The sequence below is a fragment of the Elgaria multicarinata genome, chromosome 18 (genome assembly GCF_023053635.1).
Source record: "Elgaria multicarinata webbii isolate HBS135686 ecotype San Diego chromosome 18, rElgMul1.1.pri, whole genome shotgun sequence".
In the NCBI taxonomy this organism is placed as follows: domain Eukaryota; kingdom Metazoa; phylum Chordata; class Lepidosauria; order Squamata; family Anguidae; genus Elgaria; species Elgaria multicarinata.
Genome location: NC_086188.1, coordinates 6,506,811 through 6,534,707, shown reverse-complemented (window position 1 = coordinate 6,534,707; position 27,897 = coordinate 6,506,811). Strand labels below are relative to the sequence as shown.

Genomic DNA, 27,897 nt, shown 5'->3' with positions numbered 1-27,897 from the left:
CACCTCAGAAACCATCAGCCTGCTTTATCCCCTGCCCCAAATATCTGGGCTGTCGTAGCTCAACTAGGCAGACCTGCTTCGTGATACGTAAATACAGAAACTGCCGGGGCAGGGCAGGGTCCGCGTAGGGGATCGTGCCCAGGTTATGCCTCCGCAGCGTACCCTTGCCCTTTTTGCGGCGCTGTTCCTGCGAGGTTGCTAAATGATTCATTGGTGTCACCTGCAGGCGCGGAAGTGGGAAAAGACCACGGGGCCACCGTCTCTGTGGATGCGAACGACGGCTGTGCTGACGGCTGTCCTTCCTGAAGCACGCGGCTCACGTGCCTTTCATGCTAATCACCCGTATTCATAATGTATGATGGTTTTAATGCAGTATTCATAAATGAGGCTTTTAATCTGGAAAAAAAAGAAGAAGCAGCCCTGCTTAATATTAACCAGTCAGCAATTCCAGGCAATTTGGGAGAACTGTGTCTTGAGAAGCAACTTATTTCAAGGGACACTGAAGTGCTAAAAGAGCGCGGAAGTTTTGGGAGAGGCTTTTGTCTTAGAAAACTGCCCCTTTTCCAGGAGACTCCATTAAGAAACGGAGAAGCGCTTTTAGAAAAGGGGCCCTCAAAAGCAACAGCACCAACCCCTAAAGCTCAGTCTAGCACAATGCAAGGGGGACATCCCCACCCCACCCCATGCCGCCTCCAAAAGTAGGATTGCAGCTGATATCCTTAAGAGCCTAAGATAACCTGCCCAGATCTCAAGATCATATTCAGAGGCCCTGCCGAAAGAAGTGAGGTGGGTGGCTACCAAGAACAGGGCCTTTTCTGCTTTGGCCCTGGCTGTGGAATGAGCTTCCAAAAGAGGCTTGCCTGGCTCCTACATTGGGCTCTTTCCAGCGCCAGGTGAAGCCCTCTTCATTTTGCCAGGCATTTTAGCATGCCAGTCTTTAATTCTGTTGTTTAAAATCTGCTACTGCATTTTAAATCACTACCTTTCTACTTGGTGTTATTTTGGCTTTTTATACTGTCGTTTTCAGCTTTGGAGTTTGATATTGTATCTCCTGTTGTGTTTGGTGGTTTTAACTGCTGTGAACCCCCTATGGCATAGAAATGTCATAAGTGAATAAATGAAATATCCGCTGCTGGGACAGACAGGTTTCAGGGTCTACGGAGGTCCCAGCTTTCGATCCAGGGTGAGAAAAATAATGAGATAAATATCAAAGGTCAGGTTAGGGAAGCTAAGGCTCTCCTGATGTTGTTGGGTCTCCAATCCCAACAGGCCTGGCCAGTACGGCCAGTGGTGGGGATGATGGGAGCTGTAGTCCAGCAGCATCTGGAAGAGCCACCAGTTCCTCTGCCCTGGTGAAAGGGACCAGAGAGAGTTGACATAGCTGGATACAAGCAGGAGGTCTTGCAGTTGGGATGTTGAATCTCTTTCAGCCCGGGGGCCGCATTCCAGTATTGGGCAGGGCTCAAAGGCAAAAGAGGTGGAGCCTAGAGACCAGACTAGCTTGAAGCACTTCCAAACTTTAGGAGAGGGTTTTCAACTTTTTAGAATTTGGTGGGGGGAGGGGGGATTTCACGAAAGTCACAAAATCACCCTCAGTTGGTGGTTGGAGGGAATGGTGTCAGGGTCCTTGGCCCTTTGGGGAACCCCAAAACCCAAGATTTGGGCCTCGGGCCTGAAGTTTTGCACCCCTGTCTAAGTGCAACTGAACCAGCGATCAGGTGGCCAGGGGCGTTGTTCCAAGTCAGGCAGGCTGGATTCGGGCTCCTGAAAGCGATTCGGAGAAGGAGCTTGGTCAGGCCTTCTGATGGATCGTTGGGCTGCTCAAACTGAGGAGCAAGTTCTGGCCGGGGTCTAGCTTTATAGTGCCTGTTGGGCAGGGATTCGCCCTGGCGGTTGTCAGCTGACTTGACTGCATTCAGCCATGTGACTGGACTAGTACTGCACCCTAGGTGGCGCCCGTCACACACGAAGTTGGGTCTGCTCGATTTGGGGTTGACACGGTCCGAGATCTCTTCTCCTCCCCCCCCCCATAAATCAAAATCACTCCATGTATCAAATCCACAAACTTCCCTAAGGTGGAGTTTTTGCCCCGTGCCACATTTCTGTCCTCTTCAGAATTCCGGGTGCAGCTCAGGAACTTGGCGTCCCAATTTCCGAACCTGAATATTTAATCGTGATCATCATTTCTTGTAGGAGGAAAATAATCATCTGTGTGGCCTCTTTAATGGAGGATCCCGATGAGGTTTTCAAATATTAATGGAACCTTTTCGCCTCTCCTGCTTGAATTTTTCCGATACTTGCCGAGCTGCCGGGAAGGGACGGCCCCGGACCTCCGGGTGGCAAGTGTCTAAGCCTTGGCGAAGTTGACCTCTGTCATTGTCTCATCAGGAGGAATTTTAATGAAGGGACACGGTGGTAGTTTCGAGGGCTGAAAGCAAGGCGTTGGGGCTGAAAATGGTGTGCATGTGCCTGTGTTTGTGTAAATACCTCTATTCTATACATTTTGTGTGCACGCCCTCTGTACGTGCAGTTCAACCGATGATCTTCCATGATACTCTAACGCTGCTATCCATCGTTTTTGCTGAAGTTTTTGGGCTGGTACAGATGGCATGTTATGTTCCTTTAATGACTTTGTAGCCTCGGGGAAAATGAATTCCTAATCTCTCTCTCTCAGCTTCTTGGGGTTTCCCTCGGCTTCCGCGTGACGACTGGTTAGCGCTGGAGCTGCCGTACAAGAGCTCAAAGTGATGCTCATAATATTTTCGGCTGGACGCTCAGCCGGCCGACGGGTGTGGAAGGGAGGCCAAGCAGGAAAGAGGGATTTGGGAGAGTTCCCTTGAGGCCCTGAGAAGTTCCTCAATGGATGTGGCAAAGGTTCGCCTAGCGTTCTGTTCCAGTGGTGGACAGCCTTTGAAAGCTCAGAAGTCGGATGTGATGATGGCCTTTTTCTGGTTGCGATGGGATAAGCAGCCTTCGGCTCCTGACCTAATTTCATGTGGCCCTCTGCAAGCGACCAGTTTAGATGCCTGGCTGAGGTGTTCTTGTTTTCCCTGGGCAGCCCGCTAGACAGAGAGGGAGAAAGAGAGAGAGAGAGAGAGAGATGGAGGTGGCGGAAAAATGAATGGTTGTGGGATCTATGGCAATTGTTCACGAGCACAGAAAAAGAACCAGTATGACAACGGATCGGAGCCTTAGGGCGTGGTAAAGGGGATGCCTATGAAGGAAGAATCATAGAGGCCTTCAAGAGGCAGCTGGACAACCATCTGTCAGGGATGCTTTAGGGTGGATTCCTGCATTGAGCAGGGGGTTGGACTAGATGGCCTTGTAGGCCCCTTCCAACTCTGCTATTCTATGATTCTAAAAGGGCCTTTTCAGTGGTGGCTCTGATGCCAGTGGGGTGGTGAATCCGCTCTGGTTTTCACTCAGAACTCTAAAGAACCTTTTTTTGGGATAGGATTCAGCACCTGAGATAGCTCCTTTAGCGTTCCGACTGAAACAATGGCTCGTTTCCGCTCGATGCATTTATTATTCAATCGTTCAGGGTCGAAGCCGAGATAATAGTGCAATAAGCCCAGCTTCCTGATTGATAATTTAAATGGCGTTTCTTCAAAGTGACAGGTCAATTCATGATTGCATTACCCCCTTCTCTCTCTTTCTCTGCTGATCTTGGCTTTTAATCGTGAATGTTGATTTTTTAATTTTTTTTTTAAAGGCTTAACGCGCAAAGCGTAAAACTGGGGGGGGGAAGACAAGTTATATGCACGGTTAAATGCAACGTGCAACATTTGCTTGGCTGGATTAAATGTAATAATTTGGTGATTTGATTCTAAAACGCAGCATCTTGTGATACTTTAAAAGACACGCACCTAGAAATCGCTTTGTGTACCCTTCCAAAAGCAAGAGGGCCGTGCCCTTCGTTGTTAACCCATCCTTCCTCAACACGGTGATTTCCAGGAGTTTGGGACTAGAACTCCCATCCTCCCCTACCATTTCCTTGTGCTGTCTGGGACTGATGCGATTTGTAGTCCAAAACAAGTGAAGCAAACCAGGTGGGGAAAAGCAGCATTTCACCGCGTTTAAGCCGTATAATGAGTGAATTCCTTCGTTTCGGAGGTTCTTCTATTTGTGGCCTTCATTTTGTTGACTTCTTATTTCGTGCTAAAATTTCATGATTATATCCCCAGTATTAATACCTGGAATGTTTAATATGAATGTACTTAAGAGCGTTGATACATAGAAGGCAGGGGAGTATTCATACTTGGAGAGTTTGCACCGGACGGAATCTTTATTAATAATATTGAATATGACTGATGGCTTTGAGGAGGGGGAATGCTTCGTAGCCGTGGGAGAACAGCTGAGCAAAACCGTGGCAAGGAAGGCACATGGGGCGAAGCGAAGAGGAGTCGCGGGGAATAGGGAATTGACTTTTGACTGCCTTCTGTCACAGCGCACCATCAATATTAGCCCTGATGGCTCTTAAAAAGCCATCTTTGTGTGTATTTCTTTCAATCACTTACAGGGCTTTGTTTATCAGATATGAATGGCCTCATCCATCATGCCGCAGACAGGTGTTTTGATGATTAATCGGGCTTAATAGACTCTCAGGCTGCGGCGTGACAATTCTGTTTTATTAACGAGATTCCAGGATGAGCCAAGTGATCACGACTTTGCAGGGAATGTTAATGGCCCTCCGTACGGAAAGGCATGTCTCCCCACGCCTGCTCCCTCCGACACATACGCACACACTTTAAATTGCTGCCGACAATACAGCCCTTTTCGTTCTTAAAATGCGTCACTATACAGAAAGCCATTTCGAATCAATTCCGGTCCTGGAATTGTTCAAATCCAAGGGGAAAGGATCATAGAACAGTAGAGTTGGAAGGGGCCTATAAGGCCGTCGCCCCCTTGCTCAATGCAGGAATCCGCCTTAAAGCATCCCTGATGAATGGCTGTCCAGCTGCTTCTTGAATGCCTCTATGGTGGGAGAGCCCAAAACCTCCCTAAGTAACTGGTTCCATTGTCGGACTGCTCTAACAGTCAGGAAGTTTTTCCTGATGTCCAGCCAGGATCTGGCTTCCTGGAACTTGAGCCCTTTCTTCCGTGTCCTGCACTCTGGGATGATCGAGATGTGATCCTGGCCCTCCTCTGTATGACAACCTTTCAAGTGCTTGAGAACTGCTATCATCTCTCCCCTCAATCTTCTCTTTTCCAGGATAAACATGCCCAGTTCTTTCAGTTCCTCATAGGACTTTGTTCCCAGATGTAATGTGACATGCCCCAAACTTAATATTTTGTTATATTAAGTAGTGTTACAGGTATTACTAATGAATACATAAATCTGTTGCCCTCCGGGTGTCAATTCTCATCAGCACCAACCAAGCATAGCCAATGGCCAAATAAAGCCCTATGAAGAGAGACTGAAAGAACTGGGCATGTTTAGCCTGGAGAAGAGAAGATTGAGGGGAGACATGAGAGCACTCTTCAAATACTTAAAAGGTGTTCACACCAAGGAGGGCCAGGATCTCTTCTCGATCAATGGAACCTTCTCAAACTGGGGAGAGGCAACGAGTGGATACCGCAGGGCTCAGTCCTGGGCCCAGTGCTCTTCAACATTTTTATTAATGGTTTGGATGAGGAGGTGCAGGGAATGCTTATCAAATTTGCAGATGACACAAAATTGGGTGGGATAGCTAATACCCCTGGAAGACAGAAACAAACTTCAAAGTGATCTTGATAGGCTGGAGTGCTGGGCTGAAAACAACAGAATGAAATTTAATAGGGATAAATGCCAAGTTCTACATCTAGGAAATAGCAACCAAATGCACAGTTACAAGATGGGGAATACTTGGCTCAGCAATACTACAGATGAGAAGGATCTTGGAATTGTTGTAAATCACAAGCTGAATATGAGCCAACAGTGCGATATGGCTGCAAGAAAGGCAAATGCTATTTGGGGCTGCATTAATAGAAGTATAGCTTCCAAATCGCGTGAGGTACTGGTTCCTCTCTATTCGGCCCTAGTTAGGCCTCGTCTAGAGTATTGCGTCCAGTTCTGGGCTCCACAATTCAAGAAGGACGCAGACAAGCTGGAGCGTGTTCAGAGGAGGGCAACCAGGATGAACAGGGGTCTGGAAACAAAGCCCTATGAAGAGAGACTGAAAGAACTGGGCATGTTTAGCCTGGAAAAGAGGAGATTGAGGGGAGACTCTTCAAATACTTAAAAGGTTGTCCCACAGAGGAGGGCCAGGATCTCTTCTCGACCCTCCCAGAGTGCAGAACACAGAATAACAGGCTCAAGTTAAAGGAAGCCAGATTGCGGCTGGACATCAGGAAAAACTTCCTGACTGTTAGAGCAGTCCGACAATGGAACCAGTTACCTAGGGAGGTTGTGGGCTCTCCCACACTAGAGGCCTTCAAGAGGCAGCTGGACAACCATCTGTCAGGAATGCTTTAGGGTGGATTCCTGCATTGAGCAGGGAGTTGGACTCGATGGCCATATAGGCCCCTTCCAACTCGACTATTCTATGATTCTAAAGCTGGTTGGCCATTGTATGAACCGAATGGACCCTTGGTCTGATCCAGCAGAACTCTTCTTACATTCTTTACGTTCTTTAGTGGCACCAGTTTGCTTGAATACCACATGGAAAAATACAGCAACGTTTTGAAAAGGGAAAGGCAAATAGTGATTTGAGCATGTGGCTGACCTCTCTCTCTCTCTCTCCTCCTCTTCTGCAGTTCCCAGCAGCTTGGCTCACCATGTTCGATGCCGTGCTAATCCTCCTCCTGATCCCGCTGAAAGACAAAGTGGTTGACCCCATCTTGAAGAGGAACGGCCTCCTTCCGTCATCTCTGAAGAGGATCGCGGTCGGGATGTTCTTTGTGATGTGTTCCGCGTTTGCTGCAGGTAGGTAGAGAAGGGAGGGGAAATTGACCCTTGCAGACAGACTTAGGAGGGGCCCCTGTCCGGACCGTCTGGAAAGCGTTCTCAGGTAGCATTGGGCTGGCGCTGAGAGTCAGCTTGGCGCTATGGTTAGAGCTAGAGTGGTGTGAATCGGCAAAGAGCATTCCCTGAATTTCCCCAAATTCCATCTGGAGTCCGTATCGCATCGCAGCTTCGTTTTTGTTTCGTTTTCACCTGAAAGTCCACAGGTGTTTTTCCAAATGTGTGCAATGTGCACATCTTTGAAATTTACTCGCTCTTCTCCCTTTGATCAAAGCATAGTTGTGCCCGTTTTCCAAAAGTGTGAGTTTTTTTCCCCATTGTGTTTTTCAAGTGTACACATGCTGTCGAATGCAGGGTTTTTTTTTTGTAGGGGTGTGCTCCACTCCGATTTGGATCACGAAACCCGAGCGGAGTGACCCGATCTGCCTCCCCTGAAGGCGGATCCGGATCGGGTCGGGGGAGCTGCGGATCGAGGCGAAGCGGCTCGCCTCCATCCAGAGCTCCGAAGGCAGGTAAGGGGGGAGGGGGGGCTCACCTGGCGCTGCTGCCACTGCCGCAATCCGTACGGCGACGGCAGCAGAGCCAGGTAAGGGGGCGGGGGGGGTTACCTGTGTCCGTCATGGTGGGCCTCAGTTGAAGGCCCACCGTAAGCCTGGGCCTGAGTTGAAGCCTACGCCAGACCACGATGGAGGCAGGTAAGTGGGGGGAGGGGGGCTTACCTGGCTCTGCCGCCACAGTCCATGCGGTGACGGCGGCGGAGCCAGGTAAGGTGGGAGGGGGGCTTATTCGGCCCCCATTTTGTCCCCACTTACCTGCTTCCGCCATCCGCTGCGGAGGCAAATAAGTAGAGAAGGGGGGAATGTCGATCTGTTCCTCCGGATCTTGCTCCGCGGAGGGGCGGATCGGACCACGAAGAGGTTCGGGGGGTCCGTGCACAGCCCTAGTTTTTTGTGCCGCAAACCGCATTGCTCGGAATCGACTTTGACCACAGATTGCTTCTGAATCTGTGCTCAGTCCGGAAGTTGCAAACTGGGTAAATCCTGATCAAAAGCAAATCGAAACGTTCCGTAACCCAACGCCTTCCACATGTCTTGGACTCCAAATCCCAGCATTCCTGACCATGCTGGGGAAGGCTGGGCGGGCGAGGAGATGGGGAACATGGATTCCAGTCCCCACTCTGGCCTGAAGCTCACTGGGTGACCCTGGGCTGCTCACTCAGTCTCTGCCAAAAACATGAGTTGATATTTCATCGCAAACTTCGTAAAAATGGCGACTTGCTGGAGGTCACGGATAGGTGCCGGGCGCTCACAAAAGGCCTGGGTAAGTCGCAGAGGGTTCACGTAACTCAGTAGGCTGGGCAGCGACTCATCACCTGGGTTTGTAGGCCTGAACAATGGGAGCCCCGACAGACTCCTGGACCCGTTCAGGACTTTGCAACATCCCTAAAGATAAGCAAACTTCAGTTCGCATAACGCTTCAAAAGTGCGAATTTTACTTTCCATCGAATTGGGAAATGCACAAATTCTTCCCCCGTCCCTAGGCTCAGGTATGGTTTACTCCAGCCTTCTCCAATGAAGCACCCGCCATACTACATCTCCCATCATCCCTGATGGTTGGCCATCCTGGCTGGGGCCGGTGGCGGTTTCTGCTCTTTGTCCAAGAAGCTCAAAGCAGGATAGATGGCCCTTCCTTTTACCTTCCTAGCAACCCCAAGAGATTGGTTAGGCTGAGAAATGACCGTTGGCCACTGAACCGTGCGGCTGAGGGCGGCAGGAGGATTTGAACTCGGCTCTCCCTTGTCCTAGTCCAACATTGTGGACGTGAAACCACACAGCCTCTGCACCTGCTTCTTTCTTTGCTCGCTGGTGTTTCGTTGACGTCCCCGTGCCTGAGCCTTCCCTAAACGCTGCAGTGCAAAAACTGCTTAGCTGTGGCATGCCAGCGGAAAAGGTGGTGACCTTGTAGGATCTGCAAAATGATATGTTGTTCTCCCCCCCCCCCCACCCGGAAACCGATTTCTGTATGCCCAGTGCTGCTGGCGTGGCGTAGTGAACGCCTCTCCGTAGTGTTTCATGGACTGCTCAAGCCTTTCGCCTAGTCCCCGCCACAACCGACGTATCGATAAAGCATTATAGCGTTAAATGAATGAATCTTGGGGGCTCCGTTATCCTCCCAATATATCAGCGAGAGGGACACTTTATAGGGCCATTAAGGCATCTCTCGACGAGAGAGGTAATTACCTTATTAGGGACAAGGTCATTTTGATATGTGGGCATGGAAAGTTCTTACTGCAAAGTCACTTGAACTTAAAATAACAATATTTCTTCAGGTGGTTTTTTTAAAAAAAAAACCTGTGCTGCTTCAGATGCTATGCAGAGAAGTGTGGATTCCTTCTGCCTTTAATTTTAAACCTTTTTTAAAAAAGGCAAAGTTATGTACCAAGGCATCCCAATCTTCTGCTGTCTGTGTAACTTAAGCAAAATGGAGTACTTTGCTTATGTTTCCCCATTCAGGACTGCCCCCCGCCCCCGCAAACCCCTCATGCACCAGCTCATAGAATAGTAGAGCTGGAAGGGGCCTACAAGGCCATCGAGTCCAACCCCCTGCTCAATGCAGAAATCCACCCTAAAGCATCCCTTTCAGATGGTTGTCCAGCTGCCTCTTGAAGGCCTCTAGTGTGGGAGAGCCCACAACCTCCCTAGGTCACTGGTTCCATTGTCGTACTGCTCTAACAGTCAGGAAGTTTTTCCTGATGTCCAGCTGGAATCTGGCTTCCTTTAACTTGAGCCCGTTATTCCGTGTCCTGCACTCTGGGAGGATCGAGAAGAGATCCTGGCCCTCCTCTGTGTGACAACCTTTCAAGTGCTTGAAGAGTGCTATCGTGTCTCCCCTCAATCTTCTCTTCTCCAGGCTAAACATGCCCAGTTCTTTCAGTCTCTCCTCATAGGATTTTGTTTCTGGAATTGTCACAAATTTGGGGAGGGGTGGTGGTGGAGGTTCTCCAAGGGTTGTTGAACTTCTTTCAGCCTTTGGGCCAAATTCAATTTCAGAGAAGCTTTCGGGGGCCGCATTCCAGTGGTGGGCAGGGCTGGTGGCAAAAGAGGCGTGGCCAAAAACATGAACAACCCAGCATCAAATCCATGGTTTGTTGAAAACCCGTGGTTTGTTGTTGGGTTGATCGGGCTGGTTAACAAGCCACACGGCATGCTTAACAAGCTACCCTGTGGGAATGTACTGGGTTCAGACAACACGCTAACCCACCTTTCAGCAAACAACCTACATTTCAATAACAACCGACACTCAACTACTGAGTGTGGGTTAGCGTGTTGTGTGAACAACCCCAGTGAACGGGCCGGTAACTTCTTTCGGGTAGACTCCAGCCCACTTTGGAGGCTCTTCCTTTCTGCCGACGCATCGTCGCGAGTTTTGCGCATTGCGTTCTCGTCCTGCCCCCCCCTCCGCCCGCCGAGTGGCGTCCGTCCCAGATGCAATTTGGAGCGTCTGCGAGAGAGTTTCGATTATGCTTGAAATATCTTATAAATTGTGTGAGAACGCGGCTGATTAGATTTAACGAACGCCGGCTGTGCTTACTCTCGTGGCTGGTGTCGTCAATTCTTAACCAGCGGTATTTAAGGGTACTCAGCCGGAAAATCAACTTCATTTGTAGACTTTTAAAACAATTACCGCAAAAAAATAAAATAAAATTAATCCCAAACTTTAAATGACTAGAAGCACCTTCAATCTTGTCTTGAAACTTTAGCACTGTTCTGCCCCAGTATACCCCAAAGTGGGTGGCACCTTCTTTATTATTATTGTTATTGTTATTATTATTATTACATTAATATCCCAACTTTTTTCCTCTTGCAAAGAACCCAAGGGAGTTTATGTGACCCTCCTCCTCTCCATTTTATTCTCACAACAACCCTATGAGGTAGGTTAGGCTGTGAGTGCACAATTAAAAACCATAAAGTATAACAAGAATAGATTTTATCTCTTCCCCTTTTCTTCCCGCCCCACATCCAACAGCTGCCAGGTGGGATTGGCTGTCGACGGCACATGTGACCGGCTTTCGGGGGGGGAACAGGAAGTGCACGCGAAGCACGCTTCCTTTCTTCGCCCACCTGGCGTAACGTTCAAAAGAGGAATTGCCTCTTCCAAGTGTTCGGTAGCAGCTGGGCCAAAACGGGAGACAGGAGTCCTGTCTCTACTTCCTGTTCCTCGACAAGCAGGTTGACGGAAGCGCGGCCCGAATCGAGCGCCGTTCTTCGGATGTCCGATGCCCAGGGTTTTGGTTCGGATTGGATTGGAAGCCACACTTTCATGTCATTTCATTAATTCACATTTCTATGCTGCCCAATGACCAAAGTTCTTTGGGTTTCTGTTTGTTTGTTTGTTTAACAAAGATTCAAAATCTTAAAAATACTATAGTGTACATATTATAAAATAATAATAATAATAATTATAATATGTATTTCTTACCCGCCTCTCCAAACTTCCTGACTGTTAGAGCAGTGCGACAATGGAACCAGTTACCTAGGGAGGTTGTGGGCTCTCCCACACTAGAGGCCTTCAAGAGGCAGCTGGACAAGCATCTGTCGGGGATGCTTTAGGGTGGATCCCTGCATTGAGCAGTGGGTTGGACTCCATGGCCTTGTAGGCCCCTTCCAACTCTGCTATTCTATGATTCTGATCGAAGCGGGGAACAGCAGCAAATATAAAATACATAAAACTGAATTAAAACATAACATGCATTGTTAAAACATCCTAAAATCATTCTAAAAGCATCCTAAAATTCCCGTGAATAGGCCTGCCGGAATTGATCAGTCTTAATTGCTTTCTTAAATGGTAATAGACTTTTAAGTTGACGTGTCTCCTCCGGCAGGCCATTCCACAGTCTGGGAGCATATGTAAAAAATAATTACTTGTGATCATACAAATATTTATATATACCAACAATCTCTCTCTCTCTCTCTCTCTCTCTCTCTCTCTCTCTCTCTCTCACTCACACACACACACATCAATCATATGCAAACATATAAACAGACAACACACACAGAGATATGTATTTAGAGTTAAAATAACCAATAAGGAATCTTAGGACCCCCATATCATGATCTGCCATATGGCTAGGGGTCAAGAAAAGTCAGCAGGTTTGACACCAGGCAGGCCTCACTGGGGAGATTGTTCCATCGATTCTCATTTTACTCTCAGACTGAAAATACGTGTACATGTCCTCTACCACTTCTGAGAACATTGGGAGATATCCACCCAGGTGTGTGCACAAACACACTTACGTACCCAAGAGGGACCTGCACCCAAGATGTTGTTGGTGTGTCCAGTCAGCCATATTGAATGGCTTCTGAGCTACCCAGCATAACGTAGCAACTCTCCTTGTGGGAGATTCAGAACAGATAAAAGGAAGGTCTTCTTTAAACAGCGCATCGTTAAACTATGGAACTCGCTACCACAAGATGTAGTGGTCGCCACCCATTCGGATGGGTTTAAACGGGGGTTGGGTCAATTCCTGGAGGAGAAAGCTATCGATGGCTACTAGCCCTGATAGCTATGTGCTACCTCCAGTAGCCTATATATTGCAGTTGCTGGGGAACATGGGTGAGAGGGTGCTGTTACTTGTGGGTCCCTGGTCAACAGCTGGTTGGCCACTGTAAACAGTGTGTTGGACTAAATGGACCCTTGGTCTGATCCAGCAGGGCTCCTCCTACGTTCTTACGTATGACTTTTAAGATTGACAGGAATGAAAAGGGATTTAAGTTTCCTCCTCCCAAGTTTACCATAGCACTGGCTTTACATAAAACCAGCAACCACAGGTGTGTGTGTGGTTTCAGTGGGTTGCCGTTGTCTGTTGATGCCTTGCACTCATTTTGCACCGTGTGTGTATGCGTGGGTGTCGTTTGGTTGTAACGGCATTGCCCTGATATGAACTAACATCTGTCGATCCCAGCTAATCCCCACGGAGCGAGGTCCGGATTTCTGAAATTCTGGTTAATAAAACGAGAATACAATAGCTCCCAAATCCTGCGGTTAGCAAGGAACTGGATTTCTTGAAATGGCTTTATTTTATGTTATTTCTTTCATATATTTTTTGGCCATCTTCCTTTTGTATGCTTTTACAGTGTTTTTGTATGCAAATACGAGAAGGTGCAGCTTAAACTGCGGTTCGCTGAGTTCGGGTAATCCTCACTTAAAGTAAAAAGATCGTTACTCATTCTCTCCCGAACGGTAATGACCAGACTAATTCGGGGTTAGTCTCTCTTTGTCTTAATCCCTGCAACAGCCCTGCAGGAGTGCAAGGATGGAGAGCCTACTTTGCATACAGGAGGTACTTGACTCCCATCAGCCCCATCCAGTATGATTGTCATGGTTTGGTCTGGGCAGGATCTTCTGGGAATTTGAGTGAAATCTTCAAGGTTATGGCCATGTTGCTTTTTCCGAATATAAGCGACAATGGCTTCAAATCCTCACCCAGCCGTGAAGGTCTTTCTGCATGACACATTCAGCCTAACCCTACCTCACAGGGTGGTTGTGATTTTTTAAAGAAAAAATGGGGGTGGGTGAACTGACATGGGCCACCACAAGCGATTTGGAAGAAAGGTGGGATTTGAAAACAACCGCCGAAGATTGAAATGTAATGAGGTGCAGTGGTTTCAGTGTTGGACTGGGACTCTAGAGATGTGGGTTCTAGTCCCCACTCAGCCATGGAAGTTCACTGGGTGACTTTGGGCCAGTCTCTGAACTTCAGCCTGGCCTACCTCACAGGGTTGTTGTGATGATAAAACGAGGTGTGTGTTTTTCATGTGCGCTGCTTTGGGCTCCACAGAGGAAAGTTGGGACACAGATGTAACAAACAAACAAAATATGTAGGTAGCAGCAAAGCTCCACGTCCTTTTATTTCTCTCTTGCAGGGATCTTGGAGAGTAATCGGCTAAAACTTGTAAAGACCAAGACGATAAATCAGGAGATCGGGACAGCGCTGTACCACGCGGCCGATTTGTCCGTCTGGTGGCAGATCCCCCAATATATTTTGATCGGTTTTAGTGAAATATTTGCAAGCATTGCGGGTGAGTATTTCGAAGGGGGGGGTGCAGCGGCCATGGGGGGCTTGTTTGTGTCCTCTCCCCAGGGACAAGGTTCTAGTCTTTTTGGGATGCAAGCTTTTATATCTTCAGCCGTACTGGCTGGGAATTGTAGGGCATTTTCTCTGTGTAAACGTGCCAAGGATTCCATTTTGTGCAAGTTCTTGGGGCCGCATGCCACTGGGTGGTGGGAGCTGAAGGTAAAAAGGAGGGGAGAGAGGGCCAACCCCCCCCCAACCCCCCCCCCCCCAAAATCCCAGCCTATTTTACCTTAAAGCTCTTTCTGGCAATAACGAAATCCATACAGGCAGCATTTCAACCTTCTAGAATAGCGAGCGTGCAAAAGCTGGAAACCGAGAAACAGTCAGCAATTGGGGTCAGGGGTGGGGTCAGGGGAAAGGGGAGGGGCCGGGGTGCCCCTCCGGGGTGCCCCTCCTGGGCCAGCCAGATGTGGCCCCTGGGCCTAATACTCTCCATGGGTGTCAAGGCTGAAAAGTTCCCTGTCTGACCTCTTGTGGAACTGTCCGCCCCACTATGGACGGACGCTCCGTGTGATGCCAGGGCACCGCTTCAAAACCGAACCGCAGATGTCCTTGAGTGTCTCCATGCCTATCCTGTTTGATGTAGTGTCCAACAACCCCGGCTCCTATTGATTCCCCCCCCCCCTATTTTTCTTTCTTTTTTTTTCAGTGGGGGGGGGAAGAACCTACAAATGGGAGAAGTGAGCGCAGCCATAAAATCTCATTTTCTGGTCTGTTTCACACACATTCAGGGTTCATTAGCAAAAAAAATAGCCCCAGCTCCTTGCCGCTGTTTCACACACGGCTTGTTTTGCCTAGTCTTCTAATTAAATGGCTGCGCTACGTTTTCTCTCTCTCTTTCTCTCCCTCCCTCCCCATGTAAACATTTTTGTTTAGTTTAGTTTTGTTGTTTCCCCTCAGTGGGTTTACAAGGGCACGGCTCAAAGCCAGGATTGAAAATGGCCGGTAAGGTGTCCTAAATTCCGTGAAGCGAAGCGGGATATCAATGAAAGGCCGCGCCTAGTGCGAAGCTGCCGTTCGCCCAGTCCTGTGGGCTGTTTCAGGGGTGTGCTCTGCTCCGTTATGGATCCCCGGATCCGAAGCGGAGTGGGCTGATCCGGACCTCCTAAGCCCGTTTCCGAAGCGGATCGGGGGAGGCCCGAAGCGTTTCGGAATGGTCCGAAGCGATTTGAACCATTCCAAAGCTTCAGAGCCAGGTAAGTAGGAGGGGAGCTTACCTGGCTCTCCCGTCCGCCGCTGGGCGTCGAGAAATCCGGGTGCTAGTCCCCACTCGGCCATAGAAACCCACTGGGTGACTTTGGGCCAGTCACAGACTCTCAGCCCAGCCTACCTCACAGGGTTGTTGTTGTGAGGATAAAAATGGAGAGAAGGAGGATTATGTACACTGCCTTGGGTTCCTTGGAGGAAAGAAGGCAGGATATAAATGTAAGAAATAAATACAATAATAAATAAATAAATAATAATTCCCAACCAGTGGTAAATGTGACCTCCCTCCTCCCATTCCTCCTCCCACAAAGGATGTAACCCAAGAAAACGCCGTTTGGCTTCCCTCATAATCCCCTAGATTTTTTGTCTGAGGAGAAATAACACCCTTCTCCCCCGGTCCACCAAATTTTTTCAGGGAAACTTTGGTGGCAACTCATAAAGTTGAGGGTTTTCCGTCTCACACTCACACTAATATCATATTATGGCCACTAGATGGCAAGTTTTTAGCTCTTCTTCGTAGAGCTGTTTTTATCCCGAGGAAAAAGCCTGTCGTCGCTTTATTTTTCTGGCACGCAGAAATGGATGCCAGGCCACAAATACCGAGAAGACCGTGGTCTGGATTTGAGGGCCGATAAGCACGCTCATTTTGTTTTCTCCTTCAGCGGACAGAAGTTGTTCTCTTCCCATAGTGTGGTTTGCCTCTCCATTCCATGACCCAATTACACCGCCATCCACCTGACATAAACACCTAAATAAAAATGAAGAAATCATCATAATCCTCCTTGAATGCCCTTTTCCTTGGTACGAATCAAAGAAAGAAAAGTCTTGTGCCCCGCCTGTTTCGTCACACGACTCACAAAGAAAAGCCACTGTTCTTCACGTGCCCTCTGGATTCATTTAAGGGCTTGTCTTTGACACCTACATAGCTTGAAAGGCCCTTTCTTCAAGTAATTTAACCGAAATGACACCACCTCACACACCCCAGCAGCCAGCATCTGAAAGCATCAGTTAAAAAAAAAAATGGCCGTTGTCAAGGTGGCCATATTGGGTGTGGCTTTAGCCCTATTCAGGTGTTCTGTTTGTGGATGATGCTGATGTGTTCGTCACCCTTTTCTCATGGAAGGTGACAGTCTGAAGAGAAGAGCCTTCTGTATCCTGAAAAAACTGCACTCTGGCTTGTGTGGATAGCCTCCATGGATTCAGGAGTGTTGCCTCCTCAGAGTGACGTGCCCCCCAGGAGTTGAGGGTGGCAAATGTGACCAGGCCGAGGGGCAAAGCACGTCTTACAAAAGTGTCTCCTCTCCCCTCACATATAGCAAGGCTGAATGACTTTTGAATTACTGTGTTGCTTCAAGTGAATCAATCAACCTTTATTTACAGTTGACAGACCCTTAGTTCAGTTTATTAAATATGCATATATTAATACACATTAAAAAAATAGAGAGATACAAAATCATTAAGGAACCGAACAGTAAATTTGTCTCCACGAGGAGTACGAGCAAGCAACCCTAAGTGGTGACGTGTGGTCCGAGAGGTGGAAACCGTAGCCATCTCTTGAAGACACTCGTGTTCACTCAGACTTTCCCCAAGGTGGTATTGCACTATTCTATTTTACTGTTTCTGTATCTTTTAATAATAATAATAATAATATATTTATTCATTCCCCCCTCTCCCTCTGGATCGAGGCGGGGAACAACACCAAACACAATAAAATACATAGAATTCGTTAAAAGAGCATATAAAACCAATACAACATTAAAATAACAATCGCAGCATCTTAAAATTCTTAGGTTTAAAATTCGAGCTGGACCATAAGGAAGGCTGAGCGAAGGAAGAGAGATGCTTTTGAACTGTGGTGTTGGAGGAAAATTCTGAGAGTGCTGTGGACTGCAAGAAGATCCAACCAGTCCATACTCCAGGAAATAAAGCCAGACTGCTCACTTGAGGGAATGGGATTAAAGGCAAAACGGAAGTACTTTGGCCACATAATGAGAAGACAGGATACCCTGGAGAAGAGGCTGATGCTAGGGAAAGTGGAAGGCAAAAGGAAGAGGGGCCGACCAAGGGCAAGATGGAGGGATGATATTCTGGAGGTGACAGACTTGACCTTGGGGGAGCTGGGGGTGGCGACAGCCGACAGAAAGCTCTGGCGTGGGCTGGTCCATGAAGTCACGAAGAGTCGGAAACGATTGAACGAATAAACAACAAAAGGCCGGCCAGAAGAGACTAGTCTTTATGGCGGTCTTAAACTCTGAGAGAGGTTTAAGCTGACGAATCTCTTCCAGCAGGCCATTCCACAGTCTGGGGGCGGCAGAAGAAAAGGTCTTCTGGGTAATGGTTGTCAGCCTAGTCTTTGCTGACTGAAGTAGATTCTTCCCAGAGGACCTGAGTGTGCAGGGTGGATTGTATGGGAGAAGGCGATCCTGGAGGTAACCTGGACCCAAACCATGAAGGGCTTTAAAGGTGATAACCCACACTTTATACTTCGCCCAGAAACTAATTGGCAGCCAGCGGTGACCAACCTCATGATCCCAAACATCTAACACCGTAAGACGTTTGGGATTACTATTTGATGTCTTTATCTTCTGTTTTACGCATTTCTTATGTAAACCGCTGGGCCGTGGCTCAGTGGAACAGCACCTGCTTTGCATGCGGAAGGTCACAGGTTCAATCCTGGCATCTCCTATGTAGGGCTGGAGAAACTCCTGCCTAAACCCTGGGGAGCCACTGCCAGTCAGTGTTGACAATACTGGGCTAGATGAACCAACAGTCTGATTCAGTATGAAGCAGCTTCCTATGTTCTTACCTTAAGGTATCAAACGGTATATAAGTAGATAAATAAATATAAATAAAAGTCTGACACACACCCTAACCAAAGAATGTGGCTTGTCTTAGGAAAACACTGTTTTCACCGGACTCCCATTCGGTGGACATTGAGGATCTACTAAAGAGTAAAGTAGATCTCCCAAGCCTAAAGCCTGCCTACTTCCTGTTTCAGGCCTTTCAAAGTAAGCACCAGCATGTAAAAGCTGCATGTTTTAACTTTAAACAAAAACCCTCTGCGGCCCCAAGTGTTGGGGAGAGAATTCAAAATCGGGTCTGGAAACAAAGCCCTATGAAGAGAGACTGAAAGAACTGGGCATGTTGAGCCTGGAGAAGAGAAGATTGAGGGGAGACATGATAGCGCTCATCAAATACTTGAAAGGTTGTCACACAGAGGAGGGCCAGGATCTCTTCTCGATCCTCCCAGAGTGCAGGACACGGACTAACGGGCTCAAGTTACAGGAAGCCAGATTCCAGCTGGTCATCAGGAAAAACTTCCTGACTGTTAGAGCAGTGCGACAATGGAACCCATGACCTAGGGAGGTTGTGGGCTCTCCCACACTAGAGGCCTTCAAGAGGCAGCTGGACAAGCATCTGTCGGGGATGCTTTAGGGTGGATTCCTGCATTGAGCAGGGGGTTGGACTCGATGGCCTTGTAGGCCCCTTCCAACTCTGCTATTCTATGATTTTATGAAAATGCCCCTGTTTGAACCAAGGAATTCCCGGTGATCTTAACGGCTTTTCGACATTTTTTCCCTTGCCTTTGGATTGCGCTACGGAGCTTTCGTTCCTGTCTTCTGACCTAAAACGTCCTAATAACAAGAAGCTTGGCCCCTTTGAGATGGGAGTCGGAGATTCCCGGAAAAGTGGTTGAAGTTTCAACGTTTCAGTGGGCGTGCAGTAACGCCACGCCGGGAAGCTCTTTAATTTGCGCCGTAGGTTAAATCCTAGCAGTTATGAGACCTTTCTGCTTTGAAAAAGGCATGTGTCCTCAATTTTATATGGAGCAGAAACCAAGCTTGGCTTATCAAGAAGCTTTGATCCAATGATATTAGTTCCGCTTTATAATTTTCTTATATGTATACATACATATAAGCATCTGCATATACTGGTACGTGTTGCGTTATTCTATAGATCTCTATGCAAAGTTAGCGCCACCTCCTGGATAATCTTGTAGGTTTAGGATTTATTTCATAGGTTGTAGGCTCAGCTTCAGACTTCCTTTCAACCTGGAGTTGGCAGCTGCAGGTGGGCTGGATGCCAGTTCTCTGTTGCTGCAAGGATCAGGCCCAGCACCTCTGCCGAAGAATCTTGAGAGGGTGTGAGAACCACCTCAGAGTCCGATGAGGAAGAGGCCAAAGTGGTGGAAGAGTTAGCAAGTTTTCATGTAATGAAGAGGAAGGACAATGGAAGGCAGGAATCTGTCCAGATGAGAGTTAATTAGGTGGTTCAAAGCCAAACAGAAACTTCTCCATCTGTGGGACTGCAAGGTCTTATGGGGAAGAAGGATTTGGGAGTGACAGATAGCAGAATCACATGTCAGGTCAAGAGGGAGGAGCAACTTCAGGAAGTAAGTTGAGAGCCAGTATAGTGTAGCAATTAAAGTGTTGGACTGGGACATGGGAGGTCCAGGTTCTAGTCCTCACTGGACCATGAAGTTCATTGGATGGCCTTGGGTCAGTCAGTGACTCTTGGCCTAACGTGCCTCACAGGCTTGTTGTGAGGACACAGTGGGGAGAAGGAGGGCTACGTAAGCTGCCTTTGGTTTCTCGCAAGAGGAAAAAAGCTGGTATATAAATATGATGAAGAAGAAGAAGAAGAAGAAGAAGAAGAAGGTGTTCTGTACAGCACCATGAAAATTGATGGTGTTATATAAATAAATATTAATAATAATAATTCTACAAAGTTGGCCCATCAAAAGAGGCCCCTAAAAGAAGACTTTCTCCAAGAGTGGGACTAGAAAAGCCGTTCAATTTTGTTGAAACTTTTATAGCAATAGTGTGTACTGTATATCAAAGAGATCTTTAGGTAGCCTATATGGTATTCTGCAAAGCTAGTTAGAGAATTTAGCTCTAGGCTACTGGAGGCTGAGGAAGTCTGTAACTTAGAACTGTTGGTTTGTCCAATGCGCATAATAAAACCTATTTATTGGGAGATCAACGGTTTTGTGTGACTGCAAGACTGCAAACAAACCTATGGGCTGCATCCCCATGTAGTGCTGGCCATTTTAAAAACAACAAAAGACCGTGCCAGACTGCTCTGGGGCTTCAACTCAGGTCCCCATGGCCTTTTTTTGCACATGAAAAATGCTACCCACTATAATTGGTGCTACATACCTTAAAATCTGTTCCTTGGTTCTTCTGTTCCAGGTTTGGAATTTGCCTATTCCGCTGCTCCCAAATCCATGCAGAGTGCAATTATGGGTCTGTTTTTCTTTTTTTCTGGAGTGGGCTCTTTTGTTGGCTCTGGACTCCTGGCATTGGTGTCTATAAAATCGATTGGCTGGATGAGTAATCACGCCGATTTGGGTAAGTTTTTATATTTCAGTTCAAGCACATTGGAGAAATAGCAGCGCTGAATGCTTTATCTGAAGGTACCGCGCACTGTGACTCATTTATTTATTTATTTTATTTTTAATCTACCGTTGACCTCGTTAAGTGCAGTTTCCACCAGCAGTCTTCACCATAGGAGACATTTAAAAACCAAGCTCAGGTTACATCGACAAATTCCAGACTGGCACTGTAATAATTCCTCTTTTCTTTCCAAGTGCTTGGTAATTGGTTACTATGCTTAGCAATTGTAAGATGCGGTTTTGGAGAAACACTTCCCTGGCGAAACCTGTTGATAATTGGACTTCTACCTTTACTTGGTCACATCCTGAGCTAGGAATAGGCAATTAGAGAAGATGCGAGGGAGACTGGAGCAGGCAGGCACCATCAGAGCCTGTTTCAGTTGGAAACACCCCCACCCCCAGGGCTAACATCTTCATTTGTGGGGAAGAAGGAGCTGTTGGTTTTCCCCTCCATTGGGAGATGAGAGGACGGAGCAGGGCCTTCCCACCAGCCTAAACAGTCTCCTTAATTTCTTTTTATTTTCTCCCTCTTCCCTCCCCATCCCCTTTTCCTTGTGTGTCGTGTCTTTTTTAGAATGTAAGCCTGAGGGTAGGGACTATCTTCTTTATTGATACATTGTAAGCCACTCCGAGAGCCTTTTGGCTGAGGTGCGGGATAAAAATACTCTAACTAAATAAATAAATAATAAACAGAGACACTGACGACAGATCCAGCGCTTAGGGAGCACTCGGGAATGGATCTTGGCCCTAGTGTACTTATTTATTTATTACAGTCCTATACCTCTCAATAGCCAAAGCTATGTAGGCGGTTCACAACAATTAAAACCACAAAATGCATCGTAAATGCAAAAGCTTAAAACTATACCATGAAACGACAAGCCCTAATAAAACCCAGCAGCAATGCAGAGATTTAGGGCTCATCTACACCAAGCAGGATATTCCACTATGAAAGCGGTATATAAAAGGCAGGAGCCACGCGACTGCTTTAGAGTGGTATTGAAGTGCACTGCAGGATCTACGCTACTGTCAGCCTCTAGGCAGGGTATCACTGTTTTATTTGTATTTTTTGTACAGCACCAAGTACATTGTTGGTGCTATATTATTATTATTATTAATAATAATAATAATAATAATACTGCTTTATAGTGGTACTGAAGTGCAATGACAAGTGTTAGGGCCCATGACACATCTACACCAAGCAGGATATAGCACTATGAAAGCGGTATAAAAGCCATATATGGTATGTGTCAATGGGCCCCAACAGTTGGTAGTGCACTTCAATACTGCTATAAAGCAGTAGTGTGGCTCCTGCCTTTTATATACCACGTTCATAGCACAATATCCTGCTTGGTGTAGATGAGCCCTTAAAGTACAATAACAGGTTCAAAGCAACAGAGCTAACAGACTAAAACGCCTGGGGGAATAAGTTGTTTGCCTGGCACCAGGAAGAGCACCATGCGAGCCTCTCTGGGAAGCTCGTTCCACAGTCGGGTGCCACAGCAGAAAAGGCCCTGTTCCTGGTAACCAGCTGCCTCACTTCCTTTGGCAAGAGCACTGGAGAAGGTGCGCTGAAGATGATCTTACACTGGCAGGGGGTTCTACCCCCTTCCCCTAGCTCCACCCCTTTCCATCAATCATTTGGTGATTTCCTAGTCTCCCCCCCATTTAAAAAATTTAAAATGCCTCTCCTAAGTCTTGGTGACTGTCAGTAAGAGCTTTTCATTTGTGATATGCCCCCCCCTTTTGCCTTTGGTCCTCCTCCACCCACCAGCGGCCCCCGAGAGCTTCATCACAGTGGAACTCGCCCCTCGCCCTGAAAAAGGTTCTGCACCTCTGAGTTAGACCCTTGGTGTGTTCTGGCAGGGCTCCTCTCACACTCTAACTTCAATGCAGCTCCTCCGAGGGGAAATAGAAGGTTTGATTCGGCAAGAAGAATCACCTTCATGCAGGGCATCGGGCCAAGAGGAATGATCCAACTTTAATTATTTTCCCAGGCCAAGTGTTTTGATTTCTGCCGGCCGCCCCAGCAAACTCAGCTAACTGTGTTGGCTCAAGTTCCTCTCGCTTCCCAGTTCTAGCCGCTTAATTTGGTCTGCAGGCTCTCAAGAGCCAGCTGCTCCCCAAGACAATTGAATTATTTCTGCAGTTGTTGTTGTTGTTATTACTATTATTATTATCATCATCATCATCATTCCTGCCCTTCGGGTGAAATATATTGTGTTTTTAACATCTATCTCAAGGCTTTGTTCTGCTCTTACTGTGTTTCCATATAGATTCATTTAATTGAAACGTACTTTTTCAGTAATTAAAGTAACTTCACCTTGACACACAAGCAAGGATGGATGAGAACTGGACAGCTTCTTCCCCCAGCTCCACCTCCCAACTCTATATAATAACCCTAATGGTCCAGTTGGCTAAACCTCAGTAGACCGATTGGCTGCTGTCCATGTGCTTGGGCATGAAGCAATAGTAAAAGTGGATTCCTTAACCTAGGGATGAGGAAGCTATGGACTACAACTCCCATCATCTCTGGCCATTGGGGCTGATGGGAGTAGAGTCCCAACAAAATCTGCAGGGCCCTGGGTTCTCCATCCCTGTCTTACCCAACAAAATCTGCAAGGCCCTGGGTTCCCCGTCCCTGTTTTACTCAAAGGGTGATCTTCAGTGAATGAGCTTTCTCAAATTTAGGAGTGTTGCTGTGTGCCACAAATCGCTAGTTTTGAAGCAATGCAGAGAGAGGGTATCATACACTGGGGTGGTCCTGGAACACACCCACACCGGCAGTGTTGAATTGAAGGGTGAGGCAAAATTGTTGGTCTCTGAAGTAGGCGGAGATCATTTCCCAGAATGTAGTGTGGAGAGGAGAGTAATAAGTGGAACTGGTAGAACAGGGATTCTAAGAAAAACCTTGCAGTGCGAAGAAAGTCTATTGCCATTCAAGATCAATACCGGCATTCATTGGCTTTGCTGTGAGCTGGAAATGATGGGAGTTTTCAGTTCAACACATCTGGAAGTTGGGGAAGGATGTTCCAGGACTTCTCCCATTTTTTTTTTTTCATAAACTGAAATCACTAATAGATCATTTTCAAGACTGACTACATATATACTCAAAGGTCTGAAACATGGCTGCCATGTTTCAGAACCTTTAGCAATCTAGATGTTATTGGACTACAGCTCCCATTAACCTTCACCATTGTCCAACCTCATGGCCATTGTACAACTGCTTTAGCTGCCCCTGCCATACATTTTCATGAAGTTAGGTAGAGGATTTTCACAGAGTTTCAAGAAAAATAAGTGCATACTTCCATAAATGAGCAGCTGTAACTCAGAAGTGGAGGATCCATGCCCTTCCAGATGGCATTGGACAATACCATGGCCACTGGTCAGGGAAAATGGGATTTCGAGTCATCCAAAGGGCCAGCGGGTTCACCACCCTTGCTCTAACTCAGTGGTTCCCAAACTTTTTCATGTAACCGCCCCCTTGGTTCCACAAATTCATGCCCAGCGCCCCCTACCCTACACTATCAAAATCATTATTCAGAATAGCGGTTTTCAACGACACACTAAGGAAGATAATAACAATAAAATTCAAAACAGTAACAATTAATTGAATATTTATTCAAAATCCAATTACATTTTTTTAGTTTATTCAATTAAACATAATTGAAGGGGGCCGCGCTCCTCTGGATCCTGCTGATCTGGGCGCCCGGGCGGGGGAACTGAAAATGAAAAAGGGGCCGTACTGCACACGGCCCCTTTAAATGGGAAGCACCTGCTGTGGGCTTGTCGAGAGAGGGAGGGAAAAGAGAGCGTCCGCCTCTGTTTTGCAGCCGGCATGGCGGGGCACACCAAGCAGGGTATGTCTCTTTATTAGCGTTTTGGTGCTTTTGAAACATTTCAATTCACTGTTAAAAGGACTCTTCTTAAACGGTATTAATACATGTGTGGATTCTTCCCCTATATGGCTTGGGACCAAATTACCTTCTACCATAAAAATGCCCCTGGGTTTTAAGACCTTCTGGAGAGGCGCTTATCGGAAAAGACCATCTTGAGCACCCCTCTGCCGCCCCTTTGCCTCTTAGCGCCCACTGCCGCCCCTTTCCTCTTAATGCCCCTCTATGCAATCCTACTGCCCCCAAGGGGGTAGTTCCGCCCACTTTGGGAACCACTGCTCTAACTACTGGTGGTTCCAACATGATTAGAAATGCAGCTACCTGGGAGGGGAGATTTCATGTAATAGAATATCATTTTAGCTCATGAGCCATTATCTGGAGAATAGAATGGTCCCCAAGATTACAAAAGCTAGCCATCCTTCCTGTGCACACTAAAGATGGGTCTGTTCCCCCCTTTGACAAAATGGGGCTTGATTCCAGTTGCACAGGCTTGAATCTTGCTCCTTTATGGAATGGAATTAATTTGTTTTATTTGTGTTCTCCAGCCAGGTACTTAACTTGTCTCTTTAATTCTCCGCAGGTAACATTAATGGCTGCCATTTAAACTATTATTTTTTCCTACTGGCCGCTATCCAAGCAGCAACACTTCTGCTTTTCCTTATTGTCTCCGTCAAATATGACCGCCAAAGATCTCGGACTAATGGAGCTGGTGCTGGTGGGCGGACCTGACTTGCTCTGTAATCGAAGAGCACCGGATTCGACCGGCATGCGTTATTAATTGAGTCATCAATGTGTAAAGGTCTTAAAACGCTACTACAGTGGGGCATTTTCTTTAAACTTGCATGTTAACATTGAGTTCTTGCCTCAACCCTCTTATTATTATTTTTCCTTCCCTATAAAAGTAGGTAAGTGCCTTATGTTAGCAAGATGAACCTGTTTGTCTTGCCTTGTGCCTTGAGGTGTGGCGCAAAACTATTTTTCAACTGTCTTACCCTTTGGCATCAGAGATGAACCACGTTCGTTCCAAGCCGTTTTCACCAGTTTGTTAAAGCCAGGAACGGTTGCCCTTTGGAAATGGTGTTAACGAAATGACTGCCTACTATGGATGCATTTCAGTTCTTTCATGAAGTGCTTTGAAGAAAAGTGGGTGAAAATACACTCATAATTTTCTTTTATTTCTTTGTTTTTAATGTTTTCCTTTCTTAAAACTGAACCTATGCAAAGTAGATGAGGCAAGTAATATCTCTTGTTAAACCTGAGGTGGCTGGGAAGTTCTGTTGGTTATATGGGAATGATTTGGGAAGGAATATTTCTTTCCTATGTTGAACAAAAAGGGATGAGCTTTCGGGGGGGGGTGTTTTTCATAAGTGAAGTTGAAACGACAGTCTGTTGATGAGGAGGCCTCGCTTTATGTCATAGTGGTCTTTCAGCTGCTATAGGGTGGGTTTTTTTGTTTGGATTCTTGTAAATGTTAAATCTTTTCAGAGTGTGAAACTGAGCTGGTATCAGAGTTTTGGTTTTGGTGGTTATTTTTGCCTCATACCTTGAGAATTTTATCTTTTTTTTTTTTTTTTTTTTAGGTAGGAGTTGAAATATATGAGATCATTTCGAAAATATTGTGTGCTGTGAATAAGCAAATCTGTTGCTTCCTGGTTGTAAAGTCCACTTTCCCATTTAAAAATGTGGCTGGATTGATCTTCTGAAGGACACATGTCTTCTTGTAGTGGAGGCAGAAGTAGAAAGAAGTTGTGAGATGAGCCTATGTTGACTGGAGATCGCGGGCTAAAACAAGGCCCACGACACTTTATTGTGTGTCTATTGTGTGTCAGCCAAACTTTTGCCACAGTTTACTCCTATGTAGTTCTCTATTAAAAGCCACTGTGCCAAGGACAAAACAGCTGTGTATATAAATCCACCCCAAGCATTTTGGTCGAAAGATGAACAATTACACATGAGTCTTCTTAAACCCTTTTCCAGCCTTTTCAATAACCTTACAAAAAGAAGGGACATGATTTCAGACAATGTGTGGGCGAAAAGCAGTTCTTTATTTCTCACGGGGCCTGTTTTTAATTGCGTTTCCCCTGTTAACCTTGGCAGTGACGATGACAACAGGGCAATACGTAAAAAGCAGTATTTTGCACAGAAATGACAAGAGTCCGCTGGAGAAGGGGAAGGAATCAACTTTGTCTAATACCGAAAGGATTTTAACTTTTTTTTTCTCCTTTTGGTGTTTTAATTTTTAAGCGTATTTAAAACATTGGGAAAAGAAAGAGTATCTGGTTTAATGTAAATCAAGTACCTTCATTTAAACCTGTTTACAAAACCCTTGCGCTGTGAGCCTGTGTTCTAATGTGAATAAAATTCTGTTGCAGGTATTATTTTCTCTGTAGTCTTTTTAAAATTCTTTTTACGACATTTCATGCCCGTACTGCAGTCTCCCCCAACCTGGTGCCCTCCAGAAGTTTTAGACAACAACTCCCATCTTTCCTGACAATTGTCCACAGTGGGGGCAGATGGGTGTTGAAATCCAAATCATCCAGAGGACACCAAGTTGGAGCCTTGGTTGAGATCCCCGAAGAACAAAAGTATCCTCCTGTATCAGACTGAAAGTCTGTCGAGTCTGCTTCCAGAATGGCCAAATCTGATGCTTTCAAATAGTTGGCACGTAGGGCTTGAAAGCCACGGCTGGGTGTGGATGATGGGAGCTGTAGTCCAGGTTGGGAAAGGCTGGCGTGGAGATTGCTGTTGTTGCTAAAGTTGCTGTTTTTCCAAGGTTCCGTGATGGCCTCCACCTTAGATGTTACCGTTGCTGATCCAACTTAACTCAATATGATTTGTGGGTTTTTTCCGCCTATTGTCTGCTACTTTATCTTGAAAACAAATAGAAATACTCGGCATTGAATCTGGGACCTTCTACACATAAAGCTCTGGTGGGGAACCTGTGGCCCTCCAGATGTTTTTGGACTACAAATCCCAGAATCCCTGACCACGGGCCATCCCGGAAGGGTTGATGAGAGTTGGAAGACCATAGGTGTCCACCTGTGGTACAAAGCGAATGTTGTGTCATTGAACTTTCAAACATCGCTTTTCACTCATGAGGACTAGAATTTTTCCCTAAAAAACAAGAATTGCAGGAAGCTGCATTTTGCACCTGTTTCCACATTCAACAGGATTTACAGCATTCCTGCTGAACCACAGTGTACATGTGCAGCCCTGGTTATTCTTCCTTTTGCATTCTCACTGTGCCCTGATCACATTTTTGAGACTGTGTTAATAAATTCACCGCTCTTTGTTTGGTTTGGTCTCGACACCCCAGGGAGAAAAC

General features: G+C 46.7%; 1 protein-coding gene across 1 annotated transcript in view; it reads left to right on the top strand.

The window, feature by feature from the left end:
* The window catches only part of SLC15A4 (solute carrier family 15 member 4), a 42,113-nt gene extending 15,173 nt beyond the window's left edge, over positions 1–26,940 (top strand). The window contains exons 5-8 of the mRNA XM_063143895.1: positions 6,736–6,904; positions 13,867–14,022; positions 20,477–20,635; positions 25,153–26,940. Coding sequence (XP_062999965.1) covers positions 6,736–6,904; positions 13,867–14,022; positions 20,477–20,635; positions 25,153–25,301 — 633 coding nt within the window. The 3' untranslated portion in view covers positions 25,302–26,940. The remainder of the gene's footprint in view (positions 1–6,735; positions 6,905–13,866; positions 14,023–20,476; positions 20,636–25,152) is intronic.
* Positions 26,941–27,897: the final 957 nt, after the last annotated feature.